The sequence below is a fragment of the Clytia hemisphaerica genome, unplaced genomic scaffold (genome assembly GCF_902728285.1).
Source record: "Clytia hemisphaerica strain Z4C2 unplaced genomic scaffold, Clytia hemisphaerica genome assembly, whole genome shotgun sequence".
In the NCBI taxonomy this organism is placed as follows: domain Eukaryota; kingdom Metazoa; phylum Cnidaria; class Hydrozoa; order Leptothecata; family Clytiidae; genus Clytia; species Clytia hemisphaerica.
This window is the reverse complement of record NW_027103614.1, coordinates 92,536-104,290: the sequence shown is the minus strand read 5'-3', so window position 1 is coordinate 104,290 and position 11,755 is coordinate 92,536. Positions and strand designations below refer to the sequence as shown.

General features: G+C 35.2%; 1 protein-coding gene across 1 annotated transcript; it reads right to left on the bottom strand.

Annotated features, from left to right (window-relative positions):
- Positions 1-1,490: 1,490 nt before the first annotated feature.
- Positions 1,491-8,862, bottom strand: LOC136802208 (glutathione S-transferase 3, mitochondrial-like). The gene is made up of 5 exons (XM_067058921.1): positions 8,675-8,862; positions 4,296-4,372; positions 3,727-3,784; positions 2,920-2,992; positions 1,491-1,850 (listed from the first exon to the last, which is right to left on the bottom strand). The coding sequence occupies exons 1-5, from the start codon at positions 8,807-8,809 to the stop codon at positions 1,750-1,752; spliced, it is 444 nt and encodes a 147-aa protein (XP_066915022.1). The 5' UTR covers positions 8,810-8,862; the 3' UTR covers positions 1,491-1,749.
- Positions 8,863-11,755: the final 2,893 nt, after the last annotated feature.

Genomic DNA, 11,755 nt, shown 5'->3' with positions numbered 1-11,755 from the left:
AAGTGCAAATATCCGTACATGGGTAATTCATGACTTTTTTGCCACCCCTCGGACAATACCTAATAAGCGTGAAATTTTTGCAATTAGAATACTCTTTGTGGTATCACTGGTGAAAATTTCATAAAGTTTAATTGATTAGTTCTTGAGATATTTTTTTTTGTTTTATGATGTCATCACAAATGGCCTGAAAAACAGGTTTTTAGTCAAACTCTGAAAAAAGGCAAAAATAAAATTTAAGTAACAGCGATTTTCATTTTCTATTTCGAAATACGCTTCTTTTGATGTATGATTCATCATATTAAGAGAAGTGGAACTGCTTCCGAAAAATTACCGAAAATTTGGATATGCATTAATTTACCTGAAATTTGACTGCTAATATCCTAGAGCCAAAAGCCGAGGTTTTACACCGGCTGCTTAACTAAATATCTCAAGAACCACATGGCCTAAGATTGGCCTGGGTTTGGAATGGCCATATACTTTATCGGGGGAAAGTAACGAAAATTTTGAGGGAGTCACGAAATTTTTCCCGACATTTTATCACCCGACTAAAACTTTTACCCTATTTTTTTATCCCCGACCATTACTTTTACTCGATTTTTTTCCCTAATCAAAATTCAAATCCAAATTTTTTACGCCTTTATTAACCGAAAGTAGTGCTTTAAACGTCGAATTACGAGATCTATTTTCGAGATAGTGAAAGAAACCATTTCATTTGGACAATTTAGTCGGGTGGAAGTGACTACTTTAGGCGTAAAAACTTTCGCGAGGACGAAAAATCGCGAAATTCTACGACATTTACTTTTGCGAATTTAACGGAAAAATATTTTTAGCGTGCATAAACTTTCGCAAATCAAGACGTAAAATTTAGAATTTTCACATGAAAAAATGGCTTAGAGGGACAAATACTTCTTGGATTGGCTTGAAACATTTGTCCTTTGTCATTTAGCAGGCTAAAAAGTCCCGAAAAAATTTAACTTTATTCAAAGTTTGAAGTTTTTACAGATTTTCTATTTTGTCAAGAATTTTTCGCGAATGCCCCTTCCTAGAATTTTTAAAGACATTTACTTTCGCGAAATGGGTCAAAATTCGAAAGTTTGTACGCCAGTAAATTGTAAATTTGGCGAATTTGAAATTCTGGTCGGGGAAAGTGACGAAAATGCCTCTAGGTGACGAAATTTTTCCTCGACTAATTAAAATTCCGACATTTTTTTCCCCGATAAGGTACCATATTTTGTAAAAACGTTATGAACCACCTATATCCCATTAAAAGTCCTGTCTGGAAACCGAAGGAAAGGCGAGGTAAATTAAAAGGAAAATAGAATTATTTGATTAGCCCACAAAGGAAAAATAACAATAAGGGAGTTGTACAAACCCTGTTTTAAGGCTTGTACTTTTTGCCTACAGAAATTTCAATGGTAATGATTGTGGAGATTAAACTCTAAGTAAAATGTTTGGGTATACGAAAAATAGAGTTTCATGACAGGAAAAACTATTGTTATGTTTTGGTTTATTATCTAATAAATCATCAAATGAATGTATGATATTCAAAATCTACAATCTAAATTGTGCAAGTAAAAAAAAAAAACTAAAATTGAACATAAAAAAGTCACATCTTATTAAAAAAAATCCAGTGTTGGAATTGTATTCAACTCATAAACTGAATATCGGCTCAATTCAAAAAGCCAAAATTGTTCGGTGTAAAGGTAGCCTTAGTGAGTGTTCTACCGAACAAGTTTTAAGATTTCGTACTTAGATCATACCAAGCATAGAGAGACCGAGGGAAATAGTGCATCCATACATGGTAAACAAACCAAGATATCCGAAAGCTCCACGGCTGCGTTTAGCTGGATCTAAATATGAAAGTAAAACGTCTGTGAAAAATTCATACGAATTTACGTTGGATCTGAAATAATTTTTGTTATAAAGTGTATATATTTTTGCGGGTACTAAATTTTCGCGTGTACTTAATTACGCGAATTTTTAGGCTTAATCGCACGATGGGTTATTTTTTCTTATTTGGCGCGCCCTCAAAGAGAGCAATTAATCGTTAATTGCATCCTGTAGAGAGCAATTAATCGTTAATCACACTCTTCGATGCAGCGCCAATGTTTACAAAATTGATTTTAATGTTTTTTCTTACATTTTTTTTTCATCGAACGTTTTAATTGCATTCGAAATTCATTTTGTGAGAAAGAAAATCTATAAGCAACAATAAAAGAAAAACATAGAGAGAAGAGAAAAATATAAAACTTTCAGTGTAATTTCTGTAATTTACTTTCATAACTGGGAAAAAGTAGTGAAAGCCATTGTGCGATTAGCTCGTAATCACATAATAACTCGTACAATTCGAAAATTCCACTCGTGATTTTTTTGTTTCGAATTTTCCTCGTCCTTTCGGACTCGGAAAATTAATAACAAAAAAATCACTCGTGCAATTATTCTCGAATTGCACTCGTTATCATGTGATTACATATACAAATTTCGCGAAATTAACTGTTGAAATTTTTCAATAACACTAATCGCGTACAGCAATCTTTTGAAACCCATATTTTAGTGGCCATGTGAAGTTTTTCTGTCGGATAAAATTCCAGAGTGGTTTTACGATGAAAGTGAAAATTCAGGGTTTTTATCCAGGAGAGATGGCTTTATAAATTGTTTTCGAATGGGCAGGGGTTTCTTACGTCTGTGACACAGGCCAGGGTTGCCCTTTTTAATACATCAATCAAATCCTGAAGATTTGGGTTAGAGTTTACAAGGGAATAAATATACGTCAAAAAATGTCTAACTGTCACACATAAATCAATCCTACGAGTTCATTCATTTTGATGTAATCCTTCTTCGTAAAATTTAATCAATTCTCCCCATATTTTAAAGGTCGGTAGTGTTATTAGCTTTTTATTAATGTTTCAAAAAACTAACCTCCAGTGTAATAGCCATGAGCATAAACCAGCCTGGAGAAAAGCCAAACAGCACCGGATCCAGCGCATAACATCTAAGAGATAATATTGAACCATTTGATTAATAAATCTTATTTTTTTCTAAAAATTCTATCCCAAAATAAAAACAGAAAAAACCCATCCAAAGCTTTTAAATGATTTTGCTGAACGAACACAATACTTTTGCTGAGTCAACAAAACCTCAAACCTAAATAGAGTATCTCGTGATCTAGGTAGGGAAACCCTACAAACCTTGTAACCATGTTGCAACATTTGTTAGCCTAAATCATTATGTAAAACTCGGTCGGCTACTGATGACGATGCGACAAAAATACTACAAAATATGACAGATTTTAAGCTATTGCGGACCATCTATATTCGTTATCTAATTTTCATGGTGTCTTATATGAGGCCCCCCCCAGCGGTTTGCGTGATTGCGTGATTGGGACTTTTTTCTTGCGTGATGGCATGATTAGAGATTTTTTTGGCGTGATGCGTGATAGGGCAAAAATTCGAGCCGTGATGCTTGATTTGGGCTATTTTTCGCTATTTTTTGCGCGCAAAAAAATTTTCTCCATCACGCATCACGAAAATCGGGGGGGGGGGGGGGCTCTTATATACTACTCTCTTCAGGGATTGGACCTTTTCAGCTAATTCGACCATTGTGATTGCCTAAACGGCTATCAAATCCAACATTTCAATAAGCCTGAAACCTCTTGCTTTAACAAACTTTTCCCACAGAAACCTTCATACTTTGGGATATTGACTGTAGAAAAGTACATCTACTTACAGGGTGTTTGATACCTCCAAGCAACATGACCATCATGGTTGGTGCATAAACTTCAAGTCTAGAAATAAAAAAAACTGTAAAGGATCCTTTATAGAGAATGTACCCTCCCCTGAGCTTAGGGGGGGGGGCTAAACAATTTTTTCTTGATTGTGGGCTGTACTTTTTACAAAATTCTAGTGGCTAGCATGCTAGGGGCTGAGTGTTGAGTAATAGAACTGGAAGCAGAGGTGATAGGCCACAAATATTCTAAATTATGTTAAAAATCATGCTGTGGGGAAGGTTTTGACCCTTTTTAAAAACATATTTGCCAGCGGCACAAAGAATTTATTTAGAATTTCCGAGCAAAATTTCTTCCATATTTGGCTTTTTGAAGATGGGGGCTATGTTTTCAAACTTTAGCAGGGGCTCTTTTCCATCCTAAGCCCTCCCTCCTGAAAAATGCTGGACCCCTCTGCATTCTATGCTTCTTTTAATAGATTAATGGTTTTCTGATCAAGAGATTTTGGTCTTCAACAAATGTTATTAATTATTAAAATATGAAACAAAACAAATTAAAAAAAAATTCTTACGTATTTTGATGGGCTCTTTGAATGCAGTTAAAGATCTTTCCTTCTTTTTCATTATCACTGCTGTACATGAGTGGGTACTGGAATGAAAGAAAGAGCCTTTACAAAAGAATTTGTTGAATTTCCATAGTAAATTACTCTCAGCAGTCTCATACACGCCTACTTTATTGTTATGTTTTCAATTCATGCATCTTGGTGCATCTAAATGAAAGTTTTAAACTTTAGGAATTTTTATCCGATTGAGTTGTAATTTTGTAAGTGTGCACCAAATATAAATTAGCATTATTAGTGAAAATTTGACATCGTTGATGAGGTAATTGTCAAAATAATGAGGTCATACGTTCTTGAAAATGCTGAAATAGAACCTTCCTTTTACCTTTTTTTCACTTTCTTCTCTGAGGCAACTTGCAAAATACATTTTTGAGTGTTTAGCTGGTATGGTGAATCTTTTTTATCTTTTAGATTTTTTCTAGCCTCAGAAATAATTTTTCTTTTTCAGTGGTGGTCGGTAAATCCAATAAAAATCCATGTACTTTTGCAAATGCATCGGAAATTCTACTCTTTTTTGCCTTTTTTAATTCAATTGCCTTGGAAATTCATACATTTTCTTCTCTCCCCTTGGAAATTTCGAATTTTGGTGAAAACTTTTGCCCTCTGAAATCCTGTGTTGTCTGCCCCCTGTTAGTGTTATAGACAAATTCTGGAATGGCCCATTGAAAAACCATGTTCTGCTTTTCGTGTTATTATCTAGATGCTGTTTTAGTTTAGAGCTTTAGAGCTAGCCTGTGGAAGGATTGATTTATCTGAATATAAAATTACACCGGTCAAAACTTTCCAGTCATTTGCGTCCAGTCTGATCGGTCGGTTGGTTGGACGAAAAATATTTTCTGTTTGAACAAAATAGTTCGAGAGGGCGGAATTTTCCTTAGAAAAGGGCGGTAAACGAACGTTTCCAGACAATCTCAATCGAACGGAATCGAGGATCGAACCAGTTGAACCAAATAGAACGCAATCGACCGATTGAAATTCGATTGTCGAATGCAATGGAATCTCAATTGAACGTCAAAATTCTGGGTAATATTCGATTGTTATTTGACTGGTTCGATCGCCGATTCCGTTCGATTGAGATTGTCTGGCTTTATTCTTGCAGCTTCCCAACATCCAAGCTCTCAAACATCACAAGCCGAATGAAATTACTTTCGATTTCCCGTAGAAATTATGCGATGAACAATCCGGGGGTCAAAGAATCGACGATCGAACGCAATTGAACGCAATCGAACATAAATCGAACGCAATCGAATATCAATTGAATCTGAAAATTGCGGTAATATTCGATTGCGTTCGACAATCGAATTTCAACCGGTCGATTGTGTTCGATTTGGTTCGACTCGTTTGATCGTCGATTACGTTCGATTGAGATTGTCTAAACGTTTGATCGCCCTAAGCCTCTTTTTCACTCCACAAAAACTCCACTGGTTTGTTTTGATGCTTCCATATCGTCTGCAATGAAAAATCGGAATTAACGGGTTTTGAATTGTTTTTTTGGGTGAGATTAGCATTAATCTCATAACCGATTATCATTGCTAAGGCATATAATCCTGCGGATCCATCCCCTTTAGAGCGCATGGGTGGGATGAGATTACGCAGTCAAGACCTGCTTGGAAGAGGTTAGATTACCTTAAGGGAAGTAATTTTTGCGAGAATTAATTTCGCAAATTTGGGTGTAATTCGCGGAATTTAATTTCTTTCCTTCTTCTTTTATTTTGTTGTTTTTTACCAAAAAAGATGGACACAATTGATTTTTAACCCTTTGAGCGCGCAGTAGTTTTGAAAAAGTTGAAAAATTTCAATGATTTTTTTTTTAAAACTTGAAAATTCAAAATGGCGTAAAAGCTTGTAGCTTTCGATTTAGACACTCGTTTTGGTACCATTGGAAAGGTAATTTTATATTCTTTCAAAAAGCATTCGGTTTATGCCCCTTTAAATCAAGTCCTAGGGACCTGGGATCCAACCTTTGGGACTTGGTATTTTGGCTGTTTCAGGACGCGAAAACGCGTCTCATGGAGTCTAAGGGTTAATGAGACCCCTGATAAAAATTTTTTATGGTCAAAACAACTTCAAATCACTCCTATTTGTCATTTTCAGTCATTTTGAGCAGTTTGGAGTCTTCAAAAAAAATTTTAAAAAATTTAGTTAACCCTTTGAGCGCGCAGTAGTTTTGAAAAAGTTGAAAAATTTCAATGATTTTTTTTTTAAAACTTGAAAATTCAAAATGGCGTAAAAGCTTGTAGCTTTCGATTTAGACACTCGTTTTGGTACCATTGGAAAGGTAATTTTATATTCTTTCAAAAAGCATTCGGTTTATGCCCCTTTAAATCAAGTCCTAGGGACCTGGGACCCAACCTTTGGGACTTGGTATTTTGGCTGTTTCAGGACGCGAAAACGCGTCTCATGGAGTCTAAGGGTTAAGCATTATAACGTGTATTTTTTATCTAATATAAACAAATATAAACAATGATGCTTAGAAGTTAATCTAAGTTGATAACTTCTTCTCAATCGCGAAATTAAATTCCGTGAAACTTTTAAAATCGTCTCATTCGCAAAATTAAATTCCGCGACATTTGCCATCCATATTGAAACTCTGATTCGCGAAATTAAATTCCGCGAAAATTTCTTCTCGCAAAAATTTCTTCCCTTAAGGTAGCGTTTGCTCTTTCTCTCAAAAAAGAAAAACATGGAGAAGGTGATGGTGGAGTTTCAGCTGTCAACGGGCTTCGGCACGTCAGAGACATGCGAAGCCGGCCGAAGGAGTGCAAAGCTCCTTAAAAGACAGTAAAGTTACAATTACAAATCTTTTCATCTGATAAGTTCGACATATTTGTTTGTTTATGTTTGACATATTCGTCGTATTTGAAAAAGTTATCAATACACCTTTCCCGTAATTCAAATTTCTCAGAAATGGCCCGGGAAAATGTGCGCTCCACCGTTGTTAGCGACTCCAGAAGTCACGCAACTTTCGTTGACGTCAAACCAAATGTTTCATTTTACCGTGAACTTTGAACCCTTCAAACTTCTTTTCTATGTATGCTAAAGCGTTCCGGTTTTTACTAAATGAAAGCCCGTGATCTTAGCTTTCCAGCGGTATATAACACTGTGGACACGGGCTAGACGGCAAATTGGTAAAATGCCGAACGTTTTGCAACATTTTGAAAATTGTTTGCCGACGGGAGAAAAACATTTTGCAACTTTCGATGAATAAATGTGTCTGGAAACGGAGGAAAATGTGTTTGAAGGCTGAAACTTTGTATGTTTATCAGAAAAAGGGTGAGGAATTCAAAAATCACAATCGCTAATTCTAATTCTTTCATTTTCATGTAGTTTTTTCACTTTTTTGCTTCTTTTGCATGGGAATGTCCCAAAAAAAAAGTTTTTATTTCTGCCGAAATGGATTTTCTTTTTCATTTGGGGTTTCTCCTTTCAGAAAACTTATTCTTTATTCATAAGTTTTGTTCTCCATTCCAGAGGCCCCTTGAAATGGGTCCTACCCTTTTTTGACTCATTTCAACCTTTTCTAAGCTAATTTCTTCAAAAAAAAAATAAAACAATGCAATGTCTTCTTTTTTCAAAAAAGATATAGCTTTCATTATTTTACAAATATTTTTATATAATAATATTCTAACACCATCAAAGAATTCTCCCTCCAAATTTCAGGTCTCTAGCTACACTAGAAAAAGAGATATGCAAAATTGAAGAAGCATGACTGGAAAATTTCTTTTTTTTCTTTTTTGACACATTTTTCGAATTTTTCCAAGCTATTTTCCTAACCTTTTTTTGACATTTTTAGTCAAATTTTTGACACTAAAATTTGAATATCTTTACAACCACTTATCCTCTAGAGCCCTATGACCCCTCATTTTCTTTCTTTTTCAAAGCTATACAAGATAGGATGGGTTTTGAGAAAAAAATTAAAATTTGAAAAATCTTCTGGAGTTGCTACCGTTGTGTATAAAAATGTTTGGGAGGTAAAAAACGCGTTTTTGCCTGCAAGGGGTTAGGGAAAGTGGGATTTGAGCCTCTAACTTTTGACAGCGACCTTCTTTTGGCAAAATATTTTCAGGGTGGTATAATATCATGAATAGATTGAACATACTAAAATTTGAGGGGGTTTTGTTCGACAGAACTTAAGAAAAGCTCAAAAAACCACTTCCATAAGGGAACGCAGGCAAAAACAGGTTTGTTTACCTCCAGAGACCAAACGGTGGAGAGCATCAAAATAATGCGCGCACATTAGTTTTACGAATTACGGGAAAGGTGTATTGGGGATGGAATGGGGAGCTAGAGTCTTGGAATAAAAATGATCAAACAAGGAATAAAATGCTTACAGGAACATTGTACTTCTTTCTTGCCAGTCCCACTCTGATACCTTTGTACATTAAAACAATGATACTTGAAAATGCTGTAAGAACAACATATCCATATTCTTTTGGAACTTGAATTGTAAAAACGTTGTCAGACATCTTGCTGCTTGACCGCTGGTGTGCTGAGTGAGGCTAGAAAATGATCTTTGCTGCTTTATTTGTTATTTCGGACTGACAAGGAACAATCAATCACCTGAGTCTACCAATCAAAAACGACACGACTTACAGAATGTTCTGGAAAAAGCGCGCGAAAAAATGCTGATTCATAACCTTCTCGGTGTCGTTTTCCATGTGTAGAATATATTCAAATACCCGAAAATCCTGGTACCGATTAATGCTCCTTATACCCTTATACTACCTGCGGTTTTGTATAGGTCTGCGATTCAGATCATATCAGTGTCCCCTTTTCCCGGTGCTCATCCTCTAGCGAAAAAAGTTTCTTATAGGAAGTATTACCGTGAGTATCACAGCGCGAATAAATATTTTCTCTTTGAAAACTTGACCTCTGATACTCAGGGTAAGGAAGTATAGGTCTGCGAATCAGACTACTCCTTTTAGAGCTTTAGCGTGGGCGGCCGCCAATCCGCAATCGGAATATCAGAAAACTACTATATCAGGTATATGAAAAAAGCCCTTGCCTTCGACTGCGGTTGGGCAAAACTTACTTAACTTAAAACACGTTTGTGAGCTCGTAATTTTACTTTGCTTATTAATATTTCTATCGAATACACGGGTCGGAAAATTAAACCAATGCAGTCAAAACATGTGATTACTCGAAAAAGTTCATCTGATTTTATTCCCATGGTACTTGCTTTACAACTTACAGCTGATAACTTTATTAGTGTCAATGAATTCGAACCGATCAGAAATGTCATGTAACAAGCACATAAAAATTTCGAGTAAAAGCGTGATTTGTCTTCAGACTTTAATTTTGAGGAGTGTGCGTTTTATGTGAATTGAATTAGTCATATGGTTATTTGAATAAGATGCTTACGAATTAAAAAAGGGGATATGCCGATCGATGCAAAAACGAAGGACTTATTACAGTAATTTTGATTTTTGTTGCAAAATAGTTTTGATTAAATGAATCACCTATCTATATTATAAAATTATTATAAATCACTCTGGTTGAAGATAAATTTTGAATAACACACATATTTACAGATTCAAAATCTAAAAATATCGAAAAATATATTAAAAATATCCATCACTACAATGTTATTGATTTGTACTATACATATGCTAACTATATCACAATGTCATCGAATAAAAACTAAAAATTCAAAGAAAAAAACGTGTATATCATCCACAACGTGAACATAGGCTATTTCACTGTCGCAAAGCGTAATGGGCAATCAGGACCACTGCGCGCTAATGACGACTTACTATTGGCCCAAAGTCTAGAAAAAATTTGAAAGAAAGATTTTTGCGTCTACAACAGGACACCTTTATCGGAGCGCAATCAGTCCTGAGTACCCATGATCCATTTCGACTGTGAAATAGCCTATAAAAATACAAATACACCCCAATTTCACGAGGGATTTAATTGAGCAGCTAAATGAAATACTTCGTCTTAGAACTAAATGGCGAGTTAACTATCTAATGGATGAAATTTCAGGGGCACCGGGGACTTTACTGGACCAGTTTTTTCCCGGTAGATTTTGTTTCACGGCGTCTAGAGCTTAGTATTGTGTATTCTTATGGTAAAAGATGCCCAATTTTTAGCCTGTTAAAGTCTTATAAGTCAAAAAACAAAATTTCCAATCCAATTCAAGATGTATTTTGCCCCTGTAAGCCTTTTTTTTTTGTGAAAATTTTAATTTTTACGTCTTGATTCGCGAAACTTTGAGTCTGGAGTATGGTCAGAAAACAATGTTATTATTTAGTGTTAACATAAATATTTGCTGCAATTGAAAGATTGAAGACACAAAATCAAAAACAGTCTAAGCGGACTGTTGCTGTTCGAGAATTATGATTTTATCAGCTTTTTAGCGATTGCTTGTTTTGAGCACTCTTGAAGAGAAAAATCCACGTGATTTTATCCCCATGTTACTTGGTATACAACTCACATCTAATTACTCACATTATTCCTACCTAGCATACCGTAGCGAATCTAAAAATAGACATTGATTTTTCTGTTTGACCGAAATTCAATCCCGTCAACCTTTGCGTCAATTATGCTTGCACGCAAATTACACTCAATTACAAAGTAGTAAATTTCACGACTTTTGAATTAAAACAAACAAGCTAGATGCTGAATGGACCTACCTGATGATGAAAGTTAGATAGCAATGCGAGGAGAAAAAAATCAGTCAGAAAATATATCGTTTAGCGAAAATGCATAACGCAATAAATTCATCATTGATTGTTGATGGGGGGAGAGGGAAGGGTTGTAGGGAAAAATTAATAGAAAGTTCTGGTCGCAAAAATCAGTTTTATTGACAATTGAATCATGCTTGATGGTGAGCATTGTTATCAATAATGTTTTTGTGTGAAGAACATAGAAATACAAGGAAAACATATAATGAAAATCTGCAAAGACGGCGATTTCCGGCATTTTCAACCGGAAAAATTTTTTTCTCAAAAATCGAACTCGGCCATGTTTTGAGCATTGCAAATACGCATCTTTCTGCAAAAAATCAGAAAAAGATCTAAAAGATGAAAAATTCGAGAAATGTAAAAAAAAAAACGGTTTTCCGGCATATTTCTGGCATTTTCGGCCGGGAAAAAATATTTTTCGAAAATCGGGCTCCGTCACATTTTAGGTATTGTCATTTTGCATCAGTGTGCAAAATTTCATGAAAAAATATAAAGTACAGCTCGAGAAATTCAAGAAATACCGTTTTTCCGGCGAAAATAGGCTGTTCCGGCGATTTTTAGAAAGTTCCGGCTTCAAAAATCACTTTATTGACAATTAAACCATGCTTGATGGTGGGCATTGCTATCAATAATGTTTTTGTGTGAAAAAACAACGAAATATAAGGAAAAAGTCCGATGATAATCTGCAAAAACGGCGATTTCAGGGCTATTTCAGGGCTATTTCCG

Excerpts from the sequence above, each read along its gene's own strand:
- LOC136802208 (XM_067058921.1), bottom strand. The coding sequence starts at position 8,809 with ATGTCTGACAACGTTTTTACAATTCAAGTTCCAAAAGAATATGGATAT. Across the intron at positions 4,373-8,674 it reads GAAAGAAGTACAATGTTCCT|TACCCACTCATGTACAGCAG; the intron begins GTAAGCATTTTA and ends CTTTCATTCCAG. Across the intron at positions 1,851-2,919 it reads TCATGGCTATTACACTGGAG|ATCCAGCTAAACGCAGCCGT; the intron begins GTTAGTTTTTTG and ends TTTCATATTTAG.